General features: G+C 45.8%; 1 protein-coding gene across 1 annotated transcript; it reads right to left on the bottom strand.

The window, feature by feature from the left end:
- Nucleotides 1-23,508, bottom strand: HRH3 (histamine receptor H3). The gene is made up of 3 exons (XM_083744530.1): nucleotides 22,593-23,508; nucleotides 10,091-10,257; nucleotides 1-1,172 (listed from the first exon to the last, which is right to left on the bottom strand). Exons 1-3 carry the CDS (start codon nucleotides 22,837-22,839, stop codon nucleotides 285-287), a joined length of 1,302 nt encoding a protein of 433 aa, XP_083600656.1. The 5' UTR covers nucleotides 22,840-23,508; the 3' UTR covers nucleotides 1-284.
- Between the last annotated feature and the right edge of the window lie 716 nt (nucleotides 23,509-24,224).

Here is a 24,224-nt window from a genome sequence, read left to right as displayed (position 1 = left end):
TTGCAGAAGTGAATTTCAAATGGTGGCTGTGTTTCAGTTCTCCTATTGCTTTGGAAAGTGTGAACTAGGTTTGCCTTTAAATGTAACCGGAATCAAATTTCCTCCCCATGCTTAGGTGCCCCAGGTTACCAATCCCTGTCCTACAGGCTATATAACCCTGGTAGGTTCCTGGCCCTGGACAGCAGCTCAACACCTCTCAAAGCAACACCTCTCAAAAGAAGCAAACTCCTGCAGAGCAATATGGCAGAAAGTATCCTTTCTAGCCTACAATAGATTGAAACTGGTTACTTCCAGCATTTCTGGAGGGAACTGTGAGGCTGGATCTTGAGTTTCTTGGGGCACAAGAGTTTAACAAAAGCTCTCCGGAAGCTGTGGTGGCAGAGGGGGTAAAGGACAGGGTTGATGGCAGAATTGACCCACAGCAGCCAGAAGGAGGTCTCATACCAGTACTCGGGGACACAGTGACCATGACATGCAGCTCGGATAATCATGAGAAGTGTGTACGGTGCCCAGCAGAGGCCAAAAATCCCCACTATAACGGCCAGAGATTTGGCTACTTTCTTGTCTCTGGTGAGCCTAAAACGTTGGCTCATGTTCTGGGAAGCCACCTTCATCCGTTTCTCTAGAGAAAGAGTAGATGTTGAGTGTTTGTAGTTCTTTTTGATGAAAAGCTTTGCTTTGCTGCCAGTAAACCCAGAGCTCTCTGTGCTCGAATACTTGACATTCGTACTCTCTTTGCTGCTTTCTTCTTGGGCGTCCCATTTTGGGACACCCAGAGTTTCTGCCAGATCTCTCTGCTCCCACTTGCAGCATTTCATGGAGAGCTGGGCTTCAGGGCTCATTTCGATCTCCTCCACAAAGTTCTGGTTCTGAGCCTCATGCACCACATCCAAGCGGGCTTTGGTGCGCCTCTGGATGTTCAGGTAAATGCTCAAGTTGAAAAAGGCCACACTGATGAATGGGGTGAAAAACTCGATGGTGGAGGCTGTGATGAGGAAATACCAGTTGTAGAAAAACTCAGCGTAGCATTCCCCGTCGGGTATGATGCTTCGGCCGGATATGTACTCCCAGCTGATAATCGCAGGTCCATAGAGCAGGAAGGCTAATACCCACACCATTGCCATCTTGAACACGGCTTGCTTGGTGTCTCCTTGCTGAGCTCTGTAGGACACCTGTAAAGGGAGAACATGCAGTTGTTTTCTTTAGATCACCAACCTTTTTAGGCACATGGGCGCACTTGGATTTTGGACCAAGTGCTGTGGGTACCACTCCTCGTCCGTCTCTCCTGGACCAGCCCCACCCAAGGCACAGCAAGAGGAAGCAAGCAGGCACACACTTCACTTTCCCAAGTGAACTGTACAAAAGTCAGAACCAGTAGAAGGAGCCCGAACCTTGAAAAGCACATAGAGCCTAAAGAGGAAGTGGGACAGAGTGTCTCTCTCCCAACTTCCTCCTTCAGCAATATGTACTTCTCAAGGGAGAAAAGGGTAACTTCTTCATCTCATGGTTAAAGGGATAGTGAGTGGGGTGGATGAGAGGCTTTGGGGGCAACAACAGAAGAGCTGAAGGGTATCATTGCACCTACAGGCATTGTATTGGGAGGGGCTTCAACATTATCAGGAAACTTTTGTGAGAAATTTCAGGTCAGCCGTTCAAAATTCTGAAAGGAGGAGAAGTTCATGAAGGACATGAAGAAGGGCCTCAGATGATGATTGCAGGGTCTGGGTTGGTTCATATGGTCCTTGAATTATTGCAGTCCTGTGCTGTTTAAGGCTTTATAGTTCAAAACCAGCACTTTGAATTGGGCCCGGAAACTAATTGGCAGCCAGTGCAATTGGGCCAGGATCAGCTTAATCTGCTCAAATCATCTTGCCCTGGTGAGCAAGCTGGCTGCTGAATTCTGCACCAGATGAAGTTTCTGAACTGTACTCCATAGCTGTCAACTTTCAGATTTGAAAATAAGGGATCAGCAGCCTCACCTGTCCCGGGGACAGTCTACAGGATATCTAACAATCCGGGATAGTGGCGGGAAGCAGCGGGAAGCAGCACTGGAATAAGGGAATTTCCCACAAAAAAAGGGAAGGTTGACAGCTATGCTGCACTCAGAGGCAGCCCCGCATTTATTGTGGTGCAGTAATCTAAGCTAGAGGTTACCAGAGCATAGATGACAGAAGTTAGGCTATCCCTGCCCAGATGGGAGTGCAGCTGGGCTAGCAGCTTTAGGTGATTAAAGGCACTCTGCACTACTGAGGCCACCTGAATCTCAACCAACAGCAAAGGACCCAGAAGTTCCCTCCAAGCTACATACCCACTCCTTCAGAGGGAATGTACACCCATCAAGAGCATCTCGGGCATATTAGCACTGGAGGTTTGCACGATCATCTGGACAGAACAAATGGCTTTAAAAAAGAGTTTTTTTAGTCTGCTATGCAGTAATCTCAGAATTTCTGGAACATGTTCTGTACTTAAATAAAGAAATGTTCAATGCATTTGCATAAAAGCAATGCTAGTTATATCATTAGTGTGGAAAGCATAAAAAGGCTTTTAGTCTCTCAACCTGCTACATATCACGTGTTAATATTTGAAGGTGGGTTTTTTTTTTTTGACGCTCCATCAATTCGTTCATTATCTCATGTGCTGAAATGCATCGTGCTAAATGAAATGAATATTAGTGCATTTGAATCTATCTCGGGCCATGATGATCCTTACCATCACAGGTCCTCAAAGAGATTTTGCAGTTAAAAATAAGGAAATGCTTGGCCCTGTCTTGCCTCCAGAATGCACCCCTTTGGGGGACTTATGTGGGTGTAAATTCCATTGGCTTAAATTCTAGCAGCATAGCCCAGGTTGAGCCAGGATGAGGGAGTTACGTTGGCATAAACATCCATAATTAAAAACGTACAATAAAACAGAACAGCAAGTAAAACAGGGGAGTGGCTAGATCAAGGGAACGCCTGTGTAAACAGGTGTGTTTTCAAAAGCCCACAGAATGCCCATACAGATGGCGGTCTCTTGCATTTCAGCAGGGAGTGCGTTCCACATATACCAGTATATCTGCAGCTCAGGAAAACACATTGTGCATCTGATGAAGAGAACTGTAATCTACAAAAGCTTTCACCATAATACATAATGTTGGTTTTTAAGGTTCTGTAGGACTCTCTGGGTGGTATTAACCTAGTGAGCCCCATCAGCAAAAGCCCTGAGTGGCAACTTCCACTTACACAATGGGACTTTCCCTCTCTCATTTCCTCCCCATGCCCCCTGAAATTGGCTCCCGGTGTGTGTTGGGAGAACCCCCAGAACACCAGGTGGGACAAGGGACGGGAGGTGAGGACGGATCCTTCCACCTGGCACCATGATGAATTCCACCCACCATCATTCTTTTTGCTGCATAAGACTAACACACAATTTTCGCTTGTGTTATGTGATCTAAGGCAAACGAAAGAAACAGGCGAGGACACATTCTTTTAAGTGCATCTGCTGATGTTTCCCCACTGAACTTTCCTATTAAAAGCCTTGTTGTTACGTGCAGATTAGCTACTTATGTTAATGGCCAGCTTTATCTATCTGCTTTTCCCAGACTTAACGCTGTGAGCAGCAATGAAAGGGGATGAGAGAAAGGTAGGAGAGACTTGGGCTAATGGAAGTGATTTCTTTGGCCTTAGACAACCACACGCTAATGGATTAAGATGGACATTTTAAAAGTGAATGCTTCCTTCCACTAGGCTAGCAACTTAAAAATGGCATATTTTTTGGCTGATAGAACCTGGGCAGGAGAAAAATAGAGTGGATTTTTGTGTGCAGGGAGGTGCTGTAGCCTCGTTTTCATTCCCAAAATTGGGGTGCCAGGAGGGACACGGCTTCCAGTCTAGTGCTCCATCTGTGGGCAGCAGGATCACACCAGAACCCCTTCTGTCTCAGCACTCTGACCTGACCCTGATGAGTGAGCATCTTCTGTTTCACCAGACCCCAAAAATGGGACATTCTAGGATCCAAAGAGTCTTCTGTGATTCAGCATGTCTCGCTTAAAACGGGACACTTGTGGGGTATGTGATAGAGCACCTATCTTGCATGCAGAGGGTCCCAGATTCTATCCTCCACATCTCCAGATAGAATCAATGAATTTTAGAGTTCCAAGGGGCCACGAGGATCATCTAGTCCAATTCCCGGCACTGCAAGAATCTTTCACCCAGTGTGGCATTTGAACCTGCGGCCCTGGGATTAAGAGCTTCGTGTTCTACCGACTGAGCTCTCTAGGGGAATGTCCCTTGCCAGAAACCCTGGAGAGAGAGTTTCTCCCAGTTACTGCCAACAATATTGAACTGGATGGGCCAATGGTTTAACTCAAGGCAAGGCAACTCCCCAAGCTCCTGAGTGTGCAGGAAAATGATGGCAGGCTCTGCCCTGACTTGGCAGGGATTTCATCTCACTGCAAATGCTAGCGTGGCATGAATGTTTTTGCCTAGAACCATAAGATGGTTCAATTTCCCATCTGTGCTCGCTGCAATCCTGATGCTGCTCAGCTTCCCAATCCCTGGATAAAGCAATTTGCATGTTTAATAAGCCTGCATTCTAGATGCAAAGCTAATTAAAGCCAGGAGTAGTTTTCCCTAATATAAATACATGTCTGTAAACATGTCATATATAAGTATGCCCTGATTGACTGGTCCTGTTAGGCGAACACTTGGAGGTTTGCCTCAACATAATACCTGAACTGGCATTTAGGGGAAGAAGGGTGATAGCCCTGTGGAAGAGCAATTGCTTCGCAAGCAGAAGGTTCCAGGTTCAATCCCCGACGTCTCCAGGTACGACTGGGAAAGATTCCCTGCTTGAGAGCTGCTGAGGGTCAGTGTAGGGACAATAGTGACCTAGATAGACCAATGGTCTGGTTTGCCAATGGGGTGCAGTGATTGAAATGCCAGCTTTGGATGGAGGAAACCCAAATCTGAACCGCACACATTTTCGTTCATGGGCTAAAACACACTTTCTCAGCCTAACCAGCTGCCTAAAATTTCTAATTAGCCCAGAGAAGCATATCATAAATGAAAAACATGGAATGATGATATGAGTTTGGTGTGTTAAACTATGGTTACTATAGGCAACTGATCCGGGGAGGCTTGGGGGTTGCGGACAGGCTGCTGTTGCTCAGTTTTTTTTTAAAAAAAACCCTGTGCATTTATGTTTCACAGGGTGCGAAAGAAGGGCTTTGCACCTTGCCTGGCAGAGAAACCGTGTGCCTTGCATCCCTCCTAGGCAACAGCTGTCCGCCCGCGACTCCCAAGCCTCGCCCCAACTGTTAAAACAAAGGGGGAAGGGGGCAGGAGATCTGTACCGCTGGACATCCCCGGTTCCCCTTCAGCAGTGGCAGCGGCAGCGAGTAGCTCCTGAAGCCAGCCAGAGCCAACTGCGCTACCATGCTGGCTCTGGGCTGCTGAGGCTGCCACTGCCATGTTTCCCAGGGACAGATTTGCAAATCTGGGGGCATTCTGGGAACACAATTTGTCTGGGGACAGATTTGCAAATCTGGGGACTGTCCCTGGGAACTAGGGACCTCTGGTAACCCTATGTTAAACTCTATGCCAGACCCCTCTAATCCCTGGATCCAGCAAGACTCCTAATTCCCAGATTAGCCAAGACAGCTTCCTGGTGAGGTGATGGGGGATTAAAGGGTTCGGCGCTAGACGGCAAATGGATGGGGACTCCTCTCCCTCTACAGACAGGGCAGAGAATTGCAGTGGTGTGAGCTACGCAGAGGCAAAGCAGCAAACTAGAGAGAGATGGAGCAATGTCTGATTTCTGTTTGAATCCAAGGCTGCAGCTATGGGAGAAACAAAGTGCTCCGGGGGTGTTGATGCTGTGAACCCCTCTGTTGTAGGCTCAGGTTGTATATATGTGAAAATAAACCACATATCTTAAAAAGACCATAGTCTCTGTTGTCCCTTGTTCCAAGGAAACCAAAACCTGTAGAAGTGCCTGGAAACCCCCGGGATCTCATGCAGCTCAGAGGTTAATAATAATATATATAATAATTTATTATTTATACCCCGCCCATCTGGCTGGGTTTCCCTAGCCACTCTGGGCGGCTTCCAACAAAGTATTAAAATACAGTAGTCTGTTAAACATTAAAAGCTTCTCTAAACAGGGCTGCCTTCAGATGTCTTCTAAAAGTCTGGTAGTTGTTTTTCTCTTTGACATCTGGTGAGAGGGCGTTCCACAGGGCGGGTGCCACTACCGAGAAGGCCCTCTGCCTGGTTCCCTGTAACTTGGCTTCTCGCAGCGAGGGAACCGCCAGAAGGCCCTTGGCGCTGGACCTCAGTGTCCAGGCAGAACTATGATGGTGGAGACCCTCCTTCAGGTTGGGATGGCATGCAACCATAACAATAACAACTAGTGAAAGGCAGGCAGTTGATCACATATTTCACTGCTGCATAGAAGAAGAAGAAGAAGAAGAAGAAGAAGAAGAAGAAGAAGAAGAATTTGGATTTGATATCCCGCTTTATCACTACCATAAGCAGTCTCAAAGCGGCTAACAATCTCCTTTCCCTTCCTCCCCCACAACAAACACTCTGTGAGGTAAGTGAGGCTGAGAGACTTCAAAGAAGTGTGACTTGCCCAAGGTCACCCAGCAGCTGCATGTGGAGGAGCAGGGAATCGAACCCGGTTCACCAGATTATGAGTCTACCACTCTTAACCACTACACCACACTAGCTCTCAATATGGAGGGAGGAGCCATGGTTGGAGGAAGGGGGGGTGCGGTAGGGGTGGGCCGCCCCGGGTGTCACCACTGAGGAGGGTGACAAAATGCTGGGTGGCACTTACCGCAGGGCCTGCAGCATGCCTGAGCCACACATCTCTTCTGTCTCAAAGGGTCCACCCTCAGCTGTAGGGAGGAGGCAGGCAGACTCCTCAGAGGCCCCATAGAGCATCCTGCCAATAACTGTCAACGTTTCCCTTTTTTAAAGGGAAATTCCCTTATTCTGAATAGGATTCCTTGCAAGAAAAGGGAAAAGTTGACAGCTATGGTCCTGCCCCAACTGGCAGGCGCCTGACCGGCTTGCTCTGCCGCTGTGCGCATAGTGTGCATAGTTTTATATGTGGTTTATCTCTGTTTGTCACCTGGTGGGAAAATGGAGTTGGCAACATGTACACAGCAATCCTTCGTAAATGCCATTTTTAGTATTTTAAATCTTCCATCGTCTTTCGCTCCATCATAGCTCTGATAACCTATTACAAAGAAATGTTTCAGCTACACCACTCTCCTATTTTCCTCCTCCTTCTTTTTAGTTTTAGTTTGACATGCTACCTACCCACTTAGCTATCATTGCCACTGAAAGATTTTTCTGCAGCAAAAGGATGAAATCTGGGTTCTTGCACAAAATCTGGTTCTCTCCCTCTGGTAATACTGCTATTGCTAGCTTTTGGAAGTTTTAAGAGTAACTTTCTAGTCCTCATGACTGTGTTGAAAATTTTGAAAACTGGAAGATAGCATGTAGAGAGTGCAACAATGGCTATCAAACGAAAGGCAGCCATGATGGAGGGTTTATGATCAGAGGGTAGGACTTTCTCTATGGCAGTGTTTCCCAGCCTTGGGCCTCCAGCTGTTTTTGAACTACAATTCCCATCATCCCTGACCACTGGTCTTGCTAGCTAGGGATGATGGGAGTTGTAGTCCAAAAACAGCTGGAGGCCCAAGGTTGGGAAACACTGCTCTATGGTTCTACTCATACAAAGTCCAATTTCATTATTTCTCCTTCCCTCCCCTACCACCCAGCTATCTGCATTTTTGTGTGTGTAAATACATATACCAAAAAGGAGGGGGGGATACGAACATTTACAATCGGGCACAAAACCCTGCACTTTAAGTACAGAGCTGCTTATTTATTTATTTATTTATTTATTTATTTATTTATTTCTTGCTTGCATTTCCAGAAGGGTAGCTATGCTAGTCTGTTGTAAGAAGATAGCAGAACGTCTTGCAGCACCTTAAAGATGAACACAGTTTATGGCTTTATGTTTCCATGGACTACAGTCCATTTCATCATATCCATGATGTATTGTCCTGAGTTGAAGGTATATTTAAACATGGGGTTGGGGAGCAGGAATGGTAAGCAGTGAGGTCAGGAGGAAATGAGATGCAGAAAAGTATAGACAGTGATAATTATGCATCATCACCATTGACCAGTCGCTTGTTTTGCTGCTGCTAGCTTTAATCAAGTGTCGGGTAGCAAGAATTCAGAATTCTGTGCACACAAATGGGCAGACTTTATCAAGCAAATATTTCTGAAAGTGATCTGGGGAAACCCAGCCAGATGGGCGGGGTACAAATAAATTATTATTATTATTATTATTATTATTATTATTATTATTATTATCCTACAGTCTCACCCACACCACATATTTAAAGTGCATTTAGAGTATCTGAATAGCTATAGCCTCCCTCAAAGAATCTTGGTGACTGTAATTTACTCTTCACAGAGCTACAATTCCCAGAGCACTTAACAGACTAAAATTCCCAGTTTGCTTTAAATGTATGGTGTGGGTATTCTATTTGGAACTGGAAAGAAAGTTACAGTATTGATGTGCAGGACACTCTGCTCTGTTCCAACAATTGTCCTTCAAACAGATGTCCTCTGACTGCAAGGGGGGGAAATAGGTATAAATACAAAGGAGAATTTCTGGATGCCAAGATCCAAGCCTGGGCCACATTCTTTTTGGTGAGAGAACTCCAGCAGGGATTTAAAACCACAAAATATACAGCAAAGCAAGGCATGGAAATATAGGCTGTTAGAACCTTCAAATATGCCCTTGTCAGTTCCAAAACTTTCCTCGTCTCCCAGAATAGGGAAAAGACCACACTTTTGGTGAGATAAAAATAGTTTCCTTACAAATGCTTCAAAGGTCAGTTTCATGTGCTTTTCCACACACCAGTCAGAAAAGCTGCATAAGTAGTAAAACTTGACTTTATTACAAAGTGGTGGAAATCCCTAATTATTGCTATAGGAGCTCAAGAGTGGCTTGTGAGAGCCATGTGGTCTGAGCTTGGAGCAACCAGTTCAGACGTCCTCACACATTGAGCTTCTCTGGTAGTCTGACGGGAATGAAGATGAGTTCATCTTAAGATGAACTAAGCCTGGCATGACAGCTTATTCTATAGTTTTAACCCATTTGTGCATTAATTAAGCTTAAGCATGTTGGTTATCCTACAGTCAGAAGGGGCTAGAATCACAAGGTCCTTTTAAAGGAATTGTAGATGCCTCCAAAAGGCACCAGCTGCTCCTGATATTGGCCCCTACATTCCCTAGCAGTTGCCACCTTCTTTAGCTGTGCCAGTTTCAGAAACTGGCTTGGAATGGCTTCTGCCTTCCTGAATATCTGTCCCTGTGCTCCACCCTGCTGGGGCTCGGGCCTCAACATCCTTTGTGCTGAGCTGCCTCTGGTCAGTGGCCAGCCGCACCTGTGAGTTTGGTTCTAGCATGATACAGCATTGGGAAGGGCCACAGCTCAGCAGAACATCTGCTTTGCTCTCCGGAGGTCCCAGGTTCAATCCCTGGTGTCTCCAGGTAACTCTGGGAGACGCCAGGTAACTCTGCCTAAAACTCTGGAGAGCCACTGACTGTCAGTGTAGACAGTAATAAAGTAGACGGACCATTGGCCTGATAGCTCAGTTGGTTAGAGTATGGTGCTGATAAAGCCTGGATTGCAAGTTCAATGCTGCATATTCTTGCATTGCAGAGGGTCGGACTAGATCAAGCATAGGCAAACTCGGCCCTCGACTACAACTTCCATCATCCCTGACCATTGGTCCTGTTAGCTAGGGATGATGGGAGTTGTAGTCCCAAAACATCTGGAGGGCTAGATGATCCGCAAAGCCCCTTCCAACACTACAATTCTATGATTCAGTATAAGTCAGCTTCCTATGCTGTGAAACCTAAATCTTCCTAGTCTTGCATTTTCTTTTCTTTTACACAGGATTTCAGAGAAGCAGGTGATAAGGCTAGAGGATCAGGGGCAAAATTTAAGAGGGGAATAGGCAAACAAACAGCAGCAATCCATCAGAGACAATCAACTCTTTTGCACAGTCACTACTCACCGCTCTTGTTACCGAAAGGAATCTGTCATAGCTAATCAGCACAATGTTGAAGACCGACGTGGTGCACAGCAGATAATCAACCACCAGCCAGAGCTTGCAAAAGCTTCTTCCGAATGTCCACCTGCCAGTTAGCACGTAGGGCACATAAAGTGGAATGCAAAAGGCACCTGAAATGAAAGAGTTCATTTTATGTTTCCTTTGGATCACATCAACAAGGCCAAGAAGGGAGTTGTGTCATCTGGGCAGCTCAGGACCTCCATACACACTGCCCGGGCTTGTGCTATTGTACCAGTTTTGCTTCACCCCCAGAGGTGCACTCCATTGTCTCTTGAGACAGACGGACGCCAACAACTTTATGCTTCCCCTGCTGCATTCCGGCCTCACAAACAGGGCGCTGACTGTGTACAGCTCAAAGCATATGTATTGTACAGCACGAACTTCCACTGCCTGCTGCCTGTCTCACCAATAGGATTCTTAACCATTCCATGAGTTGCTGCGATATTACAAATGTTGATTGGGATGGATCAGTCCCAAAATGTTGACCGACTCCAAAACTGCTGTTAGGAAAGTGGATGCTCATTTGCAGCAGAGGGGGAAATGCATAGAGAGTTTAGAGAACGATGTGCAGTCGTACTATTTGGGGGCAGGAGTTGAAAGATAAGACTGTCTCAAGAATTAGGAGGTTACAGAAAATCATCATCCAGGGACTGGGGACCAGAGAGTCTGTGTGTTTGTGGCAGCATTAAAAATAGCAGCAGCAGCAACAACAACAACTACTGATTACAAATTTCCCGTTTCACAGAATACCGATACATAAAACCATTGAGCTGGAAGGGGTGAAAGGCGAACGTCTTGCTAAATCTCATTCTAATCATTTCCATACAGACTGAACCACAGAAAGCAAACAGCAGCATGCAGGCACCCATTATTTTGCCTGGCTCACTTGTGGGCAGAGCTAATGAACAATTAGCAAACTGAACACAGGAGGAAACTACCTTTTACCAAACCAGACCGTTGGTTCATCTAGCTCACTAATGCCTACTCTGAACAGGCAGCCACTTTCCAGGGTTTCAGGCAGCGGTCTTCACCAGATGCTGCGGATTGAATCTGACTATCTGAATGCAAAGCATGTGCTACACTACTGTGCGATAATCTCTGCTGAAATGTGCCGGTGCAGCGAGAACGAGAAACGAAGGTGAGTGGGGCACAGCTAAAAATACATATGGAGTCGTCGCTTTGGGGAATAAGCCCAGGATTTTGTAACGGACTGGCAAGAAAAACTGTGTATAGCATTTGCTGCACTATTCTTTGCATTCCGCCCCCCCGCCCCCTGCCACACAAGGTTTTCCCCCACTGCCTTTCTGTCCATTAATAGCCCTGTGCTATGGGACAGAGGGATACGGGTGGTGCTGTGGGTTAAACCACAGAGCCTAGGACTTACCGATCAGAAGGTTGGCAGTTCGAATCTCTGCAACGGGGTGAGCTCTCGTTGCTCGGTCCCTGCTCCTGCCAATCTAGCAGTTCGAAAGCACGTCAAAGTGTAAGTAGATAAATAGGTACCGCTAAGGTACCCCTTCATGGATCACTGCCTTGCCGTGGCGAAGGGGCTTGAATAACTCAGAGAAGCTATGAACTATGTCAAGCAGGGCACCCAGGATGAACAGGTCATAGTGGAGAGTTTTGACCAAACGTGATCCACCTGGAGGAGGAACCGGCAAGCCACTCCAGTATCCCTGCCAAGAAAACTCCATAGACAAAGACAACAGGCATATGAAGACAGAAGTGCCTGGCATGCTCTGGTACATGGGGTCACGAAGAGTTGAACACAACTAAACGACTAAACAACAACAACAACAAGGTGGGAAGGTAAACAGCGTTTCCGTGCACTGCTCTGGTTCGCCAGAAGTGGCTTAGTCATGCTGGCCACATGACCCGGCAGCTGTACGCCAGCTCCCTCAGCCAATAAAGCGAGATGAGCGCCACAACCCCAGAGTCGGCCACAACCGGACCTATGGGACAGGGATGGGATTAGAACAGACTCAGGCTGTGCAAAGCTGGTTATAGACCCAGGCTGGGTGGGAAATGTAGAGTCAATCTTGGCTAAAGGGTCCCTCTTTGCCTCTACCAGGGAGACTTCAGAGTAAAAGTAAAAGTAAAGGTGGGCAGGAGCTGGGACTGAGCAACGGGAGCTCACCCTGTGGCGGGGATTCGAACTGCCAACCTTCTGATCGGCAAGCCCTAGGATTTGTGGTTTAGACCACAGCGCCAGCACCCCTAAAATCATAAACCCACGCCAATTGGCCCACCTACCTTCCACTCACAGGAGTCAACTCCCAGGGGCCAAGGTCCCTTTGGTCACCCCCCCCAATAAAATATTTGAGAGGGCTTGGCTCCCCCAAAGTGGGTGCACATTGTCATTCAAATTGTGTGCATGTGCCGTGTCATGTGATTGATGATGGGCTGGGCTTACCTGCCCCCCACAGTATTTTAGTCAAATTGGCACCCCTGACCCCACCCCTGTTCTGGCCTGATCAGGCTGACTGCTTTTCTTCACAGCATGGCGAACATAGCCATTCTGCAATGGGAGGACAGTGATTTCCTACTGTTCATCACTTTTGTTAAAGGCACCTCCAGATTGCTGCTGTATTCTGCAACATGTTCTTGACACAATAACAGCGCATTACTAGTGGGTTTATTCTGCTTCAGTTTGTTCTGCGATGCTTACCCAATACTTCCACATTATTGCTTTTTGGATGGGCTATAGAGCAATGACTATGGTTTTCCCAGTAGTGATGTATGGAAGTGAGAGCTGGACCGTAAAGAAGGCTGATCACCCAAGAATTGATATTTTTGAATTATGGTGCTGGAGGAGACTCTTGAGAATCCCATGGACTGCAAGAAGATCAAACCGATCCATTCTGAAGGAAATCAGCCCTGAGTGCTCACTGGAAGGACAGATCCTGAAGCTGTGGCTCCAATACTTTGGCCACCTCATGAGAAGAGAAGACTCCCTGGAAAAGACCCTGATGTTGGGAAAGATGGAGGGCACAAGGAGAAGGGGACGACAGAGGATGAGATGGTTGGACAGTGTTCTTGAAGCTACCAGCATGAGTTTGACTAAACTGCGGGAGGTAGTGGAAGACAGGAGTGCCTGGTGTGCTCTGGTCCATGGGGTCACAAAGAGTCGGACACGACTAAACGACTAAATGACAACAAAAACAATAGAGGAATGAAGGTGGAACAAAAACAAACCAGAACATTTGTGTTATAAAACGTTGCAGGAATTCAGCAGGAAGTTACAGGATAGGCACTGATTGGAAATGAAGCAACATGACCACTCTAAAACTTTTGCAGGTGATAGCATCATTGCGTTATTTCATGACATGTCTCGAGGCGCCATTACTTTCCCAACCTTGGTACAAACTGGTTTGGGGAATAGGCCTCATCTCAAAAAGCCCATATAGACTTTTAAAAAGGGTCAGCAAGACAAACAATATGTACTGTGCCAATCTCACAGTTTATAGTATAAATAATTTGAAAAGTCACAAGACACACTCATTCCAATGCAATGTTTATAAGCCAATACATAAATAACAAGAGCAATTAATGGGTATTTATGTACGGTCATAAGCCTAATTATAACTGAATCAATTACTAAGTCAATCATGTTGTGATCCTAACAACAAAGCAAAAGCCAAACCGCTTTGCCAGGAAAATTGTATCAATTCGCCATGTTTGTTCCAATTTTTAATGTTAATTATGTAACTGATATTTTGGAATGTTATTAATTTCATCTCTCCAAGAGAAATTATTGCACTCTTGCTACATGCTGATAAGATTCTATGTATCCTGTGGAGTCCAAAAGGCGTTACGGTATTATTGTCCAACACGGGCAAATACTGCAGTAAAGAATACTTCAGATTATAGGCTGCAGTCCAGATATACCTGAAGGAAAGTCTCCACCCCCTTTGTTCAGCCCGGACACTGAGGTCCATTTCTGAGGGCCTTCTGGTGGTTCCCTCCCTGCGAGAAGTAAGGTTACAGGGAACCAGGTAGAGGGCCTTCTGGGTAGTGGCACCTGCCCTGTGGAACGCCCTTCCATCAGAGGTCAAAGAAATAAACAACTATCTGACTTTTAGAAGACATCTGAATGCAGCCCATTAATTTAGGGAAGTTTTTAATGTTTGATGTTTTATTGTGCTTTTAATTCTGATGGGAGTCACCCAAAGTGGCTGGGGAAAACCAGCCAGATAGGCAGGTTATAAATAATTTATTATTATTACTATTAACCATAACTGGGTGAGGTCCCGTTGTTTTCACAGGAACTTACATTGTTCAGAGGGGCTTCTTCCCAGTGAGTGTACATATTGAGAGCATACCCTCAAGTGTACAAATTCAGTGGCATGTACTTTTGAGTAGACATGGCTAGGATGGCACTGTCAGTTATGCCTAACTTTGGTTGGATTTGAGTCATGCCAATAGTACATATGAACGGAAGCCAGAAGGAAAACTGATAAGACGAGTTCCTAGCTTTTCTTGGGAGCCACCGTTTTAAGATAAGTAAATAGTGTGTGCAGATCATTCATCTTGCTGACAAAGCAGCCGCAGCCGCAGCAAGAATAAGACAAGTTTTCAGCTTTTCTTAGGAGCTACCATTATAAATGGTGTCTGTGCAGATCATTCACATTGCTGATAAGAAGCAGCAGCAGCAATAATAATTAGTGCATTCACCAATCAATAGGGGGTCAAATTAGTGTCTCCAACCATTACAGAGGCACAGGCGTGGAGCTGTGACAAAAGGAACTTATGGTTGAGGCTGACAAAAAAAATGATTTTTTAAAAAGCTGCAGATCTTCCAAATGTTACCTTTGGAGATCTAGTGAGAACAGAAGCTGTGCTTTCTTCCTAAGAAGTACAATGGGGGGTGGGGAAATGGAGCATATATGCAAATGCTTGACAATCTTGGTTTTATGCAAGAAACATTGCTTTATTAAAGATTTGTAGTATGAAAGGTTTTAGCTCATTGTTAAAGCGAATCTCTCCCTCTCTCTCTCTTTGGAGAGCCCTCCTGCCTGGGACCCAGAGCCCATCTAAAACAGCATTCTGTTTCCATAGCCAGCCAGATGCTTCTACAAAGCCCCACTAGCAGGGATGAAAAACATATCTAATCATTTGATTCAGCAATGCATTTGAGATAGAGTTCTCAGAAATATATTGCCTTGATATTACCTTTAAAGGGCTTCTTGTGTATACTGTACTGGACTGCAAAGGATATAGCGGTTTCTCTCTCTCTCTCTCTCTCTCTCTCTCTCTCTCTCTCTCTCTCACACACACACACACACACACACACACACACACAATGTTGCACCCTCCAAACGCTTTGGACTACAACTCCTATCATCCTTGACCATCAGCCATGTTGGCCTAGGCCTGATAGAAGTTGTATTCCAAAACAGCCACTGATATGAGTGAAAGTAAAAAGGTAAAGGGACCCCTGACCATTAGGTCCAGTCATGGCCGACTCTGGGGTTGCAGCGCTCATCTCACTTTATTGGCCAAAGGAGCCAGCGTACAGCTTCCGGGTCATGTGGCCAGCATGACTAGAAAGTATCCCTTAGTAATTAGCTGGGACCAAGCTATTTAGCAATTATTTTAATTAACAACCAATACTTCGGATTGAGGCTGAAGCCTAGTTCACAGCCTGTGCAGTCATCAAAGAGCTGACTGAATCTGCCTGTGTTTTTATACCCTGGTGAAAGATGAGCTACTGCCAACTTCATTTTCTTATCCATCTTCAAAGAGAGCCCCACACAGAGTATACTGTCTTGAAGTATGCCCAGATTATACCTTGAAGTTACATAGACAACTCCTGCTAAATCCCCTTCCATCATCATAAATTAATTCTCGTTGCTGCTGATCTTGCCTCTTATCCCTTCCACTGTTTTACAGGAGTGGAGATCATCAGGCCAGGAGACCAAATGTGGCCCTCTGCCTGGCCCTTGTCATTCCAGCCGAACAAGCCTCTGAAGGAAGAGGGACACAAAGCAAGGCCTCATGATAGAAGTAGTGGGTGGACAGGCTGATAAGGACATACACAGTACTTCAGAGCCTGGCCCCAACTGGTGCAGTCATACCTTGGAAGCCAAATGCCTTGACACTTGAACGTTTTGGCTCCCGAACACAGCAAACCCGGAAGTGAGTGTTCCTGTTTGCAAACGTTCTTTTAGAACCTGAACGTCCAGCATGGCTTCCAATTGGCTGCAGGAGCTTCCTGCAGCCAATCAGAAGCTGCGCCTTGGTTTCCGAACATTTTGGAAGTCGAACGGACTTCCAGAACAGATTCCGTTCAGCTTCCAAGGTACAATTGCATATTTTATTGTGCTTGGAAAAGAACTGGAAGTCAATACAAGTCACATTAAATCAAAGCAGTGTGTTCTGCAAAGGCTAACCCAAGTAACACTCTGCTGAAATTTGTCTACACTCTCACGGGCAGCCCCATATAGAATGTATTACATTCATTTAATCTGGACATGTCCAAGCAGGCCTGTGTCACTGTGGCCAGGTCTGCCTTTTTCAGGAAAGAGCACAGCTGGTGAAACTGTGCAAAGACACTACTGCTTGCCACAGCGGTTACCTGAATATCCTGGAAATATACCAGATAAGTGAGCACTTTCAAGCTATGAACCTGTTCCTTTAAGAGAAGTGAAGCACCATCTAGAACAGGCTACAAACCTAAACCTGTACAGCCTGGGTTCCAGATAGCTTAAGGCAGAGCTTTCCAAACTTTTCATGTTGGTGACACCCTTTTTAGACATGCATCATTTCATGACACAGTATTTCAGTTTTACTAGCAAACCAGAGGTTAAACTAACCCCATTCCAACCCCAGGAGGAGCGCAGGGAGCATTTGCGTGACACTCCTACACACTGCAGCCGACACACTAATATGCCATGACACCCAATTTGGAAAGCTGTGCCTTAAGGACTGCCTAAAACCTATTATCTCAGTTCAATCACCAAGGAACCTGGAGAAACACTATTAAAAACATAGGTTGACATTCAAGTAATTTTGATTGAGAGTAGACCCATTGAAATGAATGAACGTGACTAAGTTAGGTCCATTGATTTCAGTGGATCTACTCTGAGTAAAACTTCGTTGGATACCACCTGTAAGAACAGGAGGAAAGTTCTGCTGGATCAGACTGATGACCCATCAACCCTGAACCCAATATCCTGTTCCCACAGTGGCCAGCCGTGCTATATGAAGGCTGTAAGCAGTTCCTAAGTGCAATAGCATTCTACCCATTTGTGAGTCCAATAAAATGGTGTTCAGGGACATACTGCCTCTGGCAGTGCAAACGGAGTCCAGCTATCATGGCTAGTTGTGCCTCATGTCTCCAAAGCCTGACTAGCCTCCGATAGAAGCTGGACTTTTTGTGTCGCCAGTCCCCATGCTACTGAATTCTATTCAGTGCTAGGCCTACCCAGCATTAGACCCCCTAATGCTAATGAACACGATTACCTTAGGTTCAGTCATTTTTAATGCATCAGGTGGCTTGCTCAGTTGGTTGGAGCGTGGTGCTGATAACGCCAAGGTTGCAGGTTCGATTCCCGTAAGGGACAGCTGCATATTTCTGCATTGCAGGGAGTTGGACTAGAACGATCCTCAGTGTCCCTTCCAACACTATGATTTCATGATTCTATTCTAATGGGTGTACACTGATCACAGCTAGCAATGGATACAACTCACAGGCTCGGATTGAACAAAACAGTTGCTCAGGCAGGAACCAGCGTAACAAGTCCTGCTAGTGCAATGGGGCTTCCCTCTCTTCATCCTGTGTGTCCTGTGCACCCCTCAACTCAACTCAACTCAACTCAACTCAACTCAACTCAACAACTCATCTCAACTCAGGAGGGTCAGGAGAACCCCCAGAACAGCACGCAGGAAGAGGAGAGGGAAAGTAGTTCCATCTGGCAAGCTGAAATATTAGAGTTCATAGGTGCCAACTCCCTGGGTGCCCAAGCACCCACAAAATTCTCCATGAAGGGGCTGGGCAGCAACAAATTTCATTGCTGGGGCCATGCATGCTGCATGGCACCCATGGTCCTGGGCAACCACAATTGTGGTGCCAAGTTGGCACTCCTGTTGATGAAATGATCATAACAGCATGATGTTGAATTCCTCCCTATGGAATAGTCTTCCAGCAGAGATTTGGCTGGCCCCCTCATGGCTAGTCTTGTTATTTCCTTGAGAACTTTTTGTGTGTGTTGGCAGGCTTATTCAGTTGTTTAAGCTTTTAAAAGACGAGCCAGCCATGTTTCTGATCCTATTGTATTTACTTATTTATTGCTTTTTGTACATTAACTTTTGTTGTGCACCACCCTAGTATTTTATGTGATTGGGGGGTGGGGTGTCTATCAACATTTAGATCTATAAATAAATAAACCAACCCTTCCTGACAAACTGACAGCTGCTTTGTTTTGTTTGGATCAAGTCTTACTTCATTTGCCCATGTTTGCAAAGCCATTTGCAAAAAGGAACAGTGGAAAGTTGGCAGACTTGAGACCTGCGTTTGCAAAAGGCTATGGATATTTAAGGATTTAAGGATTAGAGTCCTACTTTCAAGGATAAATGATAACAATCTTTTTTATTAATAATCCCCTGTGCTCCTAAATCACCCGAGTATGTCAGGACATTTTGCCAGTAAGGCACTTCTGGGCAATCTCAGGAGCAACAAATGCTCAGTTAGCACCAGATTTGGAGAGAAAGAGCAGTGCTATCAGACACAAGCTTTTCTTATCTAAAACCAAGAGGAGAAAAAATTAGTGCCCTGTGAAAGATGTTGTATTGGATGAAGTTCTGCTACAATCAGGTCAGTAAACACAGAGCTGGCCTGATATTTTTAAAGGAAAGTGTACACATAAATTGATTTTTTAAAAAACAAACAAAACAGGTAAAACCAGGAGCTTGTCTCTGGTGAGATGCATTGCTATGATGTTTCAAACTATTGTATTTCTAGTCTGCTCACTACACATCCAGTGACTTTTTCTTTATGCAGTTAAATGGGACTGTCTTTGTATTAGGTAGACATGCCAATGGTAGCAGGCGGAGGACACTTTTGCTTAAAAAAAGGGGAATGCATGTTGATAACACCTCTATAGAGATAACAGGTGAAATCCATGCTCCAGAAATGCCCTCATTTGACTACTGCAGTGCATTGTTCATTGAGCTGCTCTTGGAGACCAGCCCAAAGCTTCACTTGGTTTATAACAGGGGTCAGCAAACTTTTTCAGCAGGAGGCTGGTCCACTGTCCCTCAGACCTTGTGGGGGGCTGGACTATATTTTTGTGGGGGAAATTCCTATGCCCCACAAATAACCCAGAGATGCATTTTAAATAAAAGCACACATTCTACTCATGTAAAAACATGCTGATTCCCGGACCGTCTGCGGGCCGGATTTAGAAGACGATTGGGCTGGATCCGGCCCCCGGACCTTAGTTTGCCTACCCATGGTTTATAACATGGGAGTTAGATGGAAGGCTGCTCAAAACATTTCTCTCTAGTATATAAGGGGAAAAAACACCCTTCATTCACTTCTATTCTGTAGCATCAAATATAACCTAAGGCACATTTCTCTTGGGATTAATATATCTAAAGGGTCACCCACTCTGATGTGAACCTGCCCATTAATTTGGACCTACATCAGAGACTCTTACTTTACCCCTGCCTTTGAAAGAAAGCTGAGTTTTGGCCCGTGGTAGGGCCATTTCAGTAGTGTCACCCAAAGTTGTAGAATAATCTCTCAAGGACAGGCGCTTGGCAGCTACAATGTTGGCTTTCTTTTCCCTAGCTTTTAGTAGATGGTGGCTTTAATTTCTGTCTTAATGTTGTATTCCTGCATTTTTAAAGATACTGTTGTTATATGCTATTCTTTGCTGTTAGTTGCCTGAAAGGTTTTCCTGAAAAAGGGGATAAAAATATGAAAGTAAAGATAGTTATTTTGGTTGTGGTTTTAACACACACATTCTTAAAATAAGCTGTGTGTGTGTGTGTGTGTGTGTGTATGTGTGCGTGTGTGTGTGTGTGTGTGTTTGAATCTTGCTGACTCTCTCTGTCCACTCTGCAGCATGCAACTGAACTTTGAAATGGCACCTTGATTCCTATTTTCCCTCAAGGGGATTTGTGAAGCCGAGTTTGCACAGGGTTGTGGCCAAAACCAATTATTTACTTTGCCGTCTAACTCCAACAGCTGTTTTCACACATTATATACTTGCATGTGCACAGCAGTCACACAGGAAAACGTTTTATGTGATTTAGGAATAGACGTGTGTGGATGGAAAATTCTGACAAATTCTTGAAGCAGTCCTGACATTTCATGAAGTAAAAATAAGGTTCCTGCTATGTAGAAACATAATCCTGTTTTCGTATCTGCCCTATGTTAACATCATACTCCACAATGCAAAAAAAAAAAAAAAAAGGTTAGGTTTATTGTTCTGGAGGGATAATCTCAGAGTTTATTTCTGCTTGCAAATCATTTGGCAAGGGACTAGTCCACCTTGTACCCTTTTGGAAAGCATATAATCCCTTTTGGCACATCATCTACCTAGTCTGGCATCAGTAAGAAATCTACACTGACATCCACTTTGCTTAATCCTCCTTGCCCTCAGGCTGCCTGGCATATCCATCAATTTGCATTTCAGAGGTTTTGCATCTAGAGAACGATCACAGCCATATGGAACTGTGCCTCAACGCCCAGAAAGATCCCCCTTTGCTCTTAGCCACTGTAAGGTGAAATCCAGGATTTGACCCCCAAAAAAACTGGGGAGATGAGAGCTGTTGGAGGACAGATATTACTCTTTGTTGGCAAAAGGGGGTGATACATGGTCAACCAACATCTGGAAATACTGGAAGTCACCCCAGGAATGAGTCACAATATTGGGTTGATTGTCAGGGATATCTGCATAATTTCATCAGCCATTTGTAGAATTATATATCCAGTCTACCAGTATCTTCATTTTCTGTAAGATGACCATGCCTGCCCCCATTCCCTGAAAAATGAGCCCACAAAAGTTAACATCCCTGCTCCTCTGGAAACAGTAGTCCCCACTGAGATTTTGTTCTGAGCAGTATTGATAGATACATAGATAGAGGTCTGAGTAAGAGAAGCCATGGTAACAGGTAGTCAACAGCACCCACCAAGTAAACCATTATTCAAGCAGCTATCTCTCTAAAGCTGGATGCTGTCCATGTGGCCTTGGGAACCTACATTTTAAGGGTAGAGAAAGGGGAAAGCTTTGCACTTAGAGAAAAATAGGAGTAGCCCAGAGTGATTTGTGCTTTATCCTCACAAAACCTGGCAGGGCCCAGGAGCTGTGTGCGCACAGAAAACAGGTACAAGCCTCCAGTCATTCATGGCTGGAAGTCTGATGTGCTGAATGAAAGCAAGTAGTTTATGCCATGCTTCTCTACAGCACAGAGGGACATAAGAAGGCGGCTTAGACTGGGTCAGACCAATGGTCCATCTAGCTTAGTATTGTCTACACTGGCCGGCAGTGGCTCTCCAGGGTTTCAGGCAAGGCTAGTCTTTTGCAGCAGCACCTGGAGACTCTGGGGCCTGAACCCGGGACCTTCTGCAACACCCTTCCTGGAGCATAAGGGGGGAGGGAATTGGGAAGTTACATGATCTGTGGTGCATGTCCTCTGAGCCCTGGTTCCCCACCATGGCCTCTATGAATCCAATCCACACCTTAGGACCCCTTCTATGGCAGTGGTTGACCCCTCCCAATGTATTCATGCGTGATTAATTTTCAATGGAAATTTAATACATTCTCGGGCATACATACAGGTACATTTGATATTCTTGGAAGTGCCATCTGCAACACAGTGAATCCAAAGTTTTTGAACCTATGCAGATCCCTCTTACTTGGAAATGAGTCCCCTTGATCTCAGATAAGGCTAACTTTATGTCATTTCATGGGATTTTGTACCAAAAACAATGCTGCAATTGTCTTAGTTTCAAGCAACAGGGCAGACATCAGTTACGAAAGGGAGAAAAAGTGTCATTTTTCTAAGCAGTGATTCCACAGTGGAAAGAAAACATTAGTTATATAAAACTGGCTTGATAACCAGAGTAGTTCTTAACCCTGCCCACCTTTTGTTGTTACATATAGTTGCATTTGACTCTCTGCTGTTTGAGCTGCTTTAGCCTGGGAAAATTACTTCCTGGCTCTAAAAGGCATAAGCAGACGAGTTAATCTTTCTAAGAGCAATCTTTAACAACTTGAAATTGTGCCCCAATGGGAGGGGGGCAGGTGAAAGTCTCCCTTAGACCCCCTTTCCCCTCTAATTCCTCCTGACGACCTGCAGAATAAACTAAACGTCTTCTCCACGGCATCCTGCCAAAACCTTCACCGCGCCATCCCTTTTCCTAACGGGGTTAGACGAGCGTAAGAAAGTATGAGCCACGGAGAAAGAGAGGTGAAGCCGAGGTGTGGTACTTTACCTACTAGGAAATCGGAGATGGCCAGGTTCAGAAGGAAGTAATTGTTTTGCGTCCGCAGACTAGAGTCCACCACAAAAGCCAGCATCACCAAGGCATTGCCAACGACCGTAGCCACGATCAACAAAGCCATGAGGACGGCCAGGACGATGGTCCACATGGTGGAGAAGCGCCCGGAGAGCTGGTCCCCAGCGGCCTTCTCCTGGCTCCCGGAGCCATTCAGGGGCAAAGCCACCGAGGAGCTGTCCATTTCAGCACCACGCGGCTCAGCGGCTCAGGCTGCGGGTGGGAACTGTCCGAGCCACCTCCAGCCGGGAGCGGGACGACACACCTGCTGCCGGGGCTTGGCTCCTGCCGGGCAGACTCAACGACAACTGCCCCTGCATTGTAGACCCCACACCCAGCACCCCACAAGTCTCAGCAGCACCCCGAAAGATGACGCGACCCCATCCCACCAGCGGTTCGTTTCCTAAATAGCTCTCGTGGAGATGATAAAACACAGAGATTCTGTTCCTTCGTTCTTGTGGTCTCCAGTTCTTTCCCCCGGTGGGGAGGCGGGTCCTTTTCCTCTCTGCCTCTGCTTTCTTCTTGCTGCGTTTTTATTTCCCTGAGAGGCAGAACCACGAAGGGAGAGTAAGTGAGAAGAACTCTGCTGGATTTGGGGCTGCAGGTTCTCGCGCAGCGTGCGAAGGGTCTGGCTAGCCTCTGGGCGAAAGCGGAGCTTTGCCTCCGAAAGGTGGAGCCAAGCATCTAACCCTGGAGCTGGATGCGAGTCCGACCAGCTCCTCTGTGGACAGTTCCATGCTGGACAGCCATTGGCTAGCAGCCTCAAAAAACCTGCAAGCCGCTCGTCTCACTTGCCGCTTGCTTTCTTGTTTCTGCCTTTAAGAAGCCGCTTTGTAAAATCCACACACGGGTCGAAATACAATTAGCCCAGCCAACGAGGCAGCACTGTTGACTTTGGGACAATTAGCGAAGACTGCATGAATAATCAATATGTCTACGTTTGCAAGATTTCCTAGGCAAATCTCTCTCTCACACACACACTGTGTGTGTGGTAGAGAGAGAGAGATTTCTGTCGAAGGAAAGTAAAATAACGAGTGCTACAGGTATGCGTTACGATCGCCAGCTAGTTTTTTATTTATTTATATGGCATGCAATCTGCCAAATTCATTACAAACGTCATTGCATGCGACTTTACAGCATCTTTGTCAGGTGTTTGTTGGTTTGTTCCCATTTTACAGGTGGAGGACTGAGAATGAGAACAAATGCCTTGTCTCTAATCCGAAAACAGATCTGGGATCTGAACCGCTGTCTTTCAGACTTAGGTCTGATTCACCGGAGCACACTTGCCATCAAGATACATGGAGATTCCTACTTCAGAGAAATGGTATCCAAAGAAATGGTATCTCAAGTGACGTTTTATTGGTGAAACTGTGTGTGGATCAGAGAGCACACTTCTGAGCTACTCAGGTCTCTGGTGCAGCAAGGGAAGTAGGGTTCCGTTTGTTCATGGTGTTAACTATGTTTGACACGCAAGTACAGGTTCCCAACAACAGGCAAGAGATAAAACCAAGACAGGCTGGCACTGATTTCAGAGCACCAGATGAGAATCATCACAGAGGTAACTAAAGC

This window comes from Podarcis gaigeae (genome assembly GCF_964106915.1).
Source record: "Podarcis gaigeae genome assembly, chromosome: 6".
Taxonomy (NCBI): Eukaryota; Metazoa; Chordata; class Lepidosauria; order Squamata; family Lacertidae; genus Podarcis; species Podarcis gaigeae.
The sequence above is the reverse complement of the archived record's forward strand: the minus strand, read 5'-3'. Positions and strand labels throughout refer to the sequence as shown.

Coding starts and splice junctions, on each gene's coding strand:
- HRH3 (XM_083744530.1), bottom strand. CDS start 22,839: ATGGACAGCTCCTCGGTGGCTTTGCCCCTGAATGGCTCCGGGAGCCAG. Junction 10,258..22,592: donor CATCTCCGATTTCCTAGTAG/GTAAAGTACCAC, acceptor CTTTCATTTCAG/GTGCCTTTTGCATTCCACTT. Junction 1,173..10,090: donor TCCTTTCGGTAACAAGAGCG/GTGAGTAGTGAC, acceptor CTCCCTTTACAG/GTGTCCTACAGAGCTCAGCA.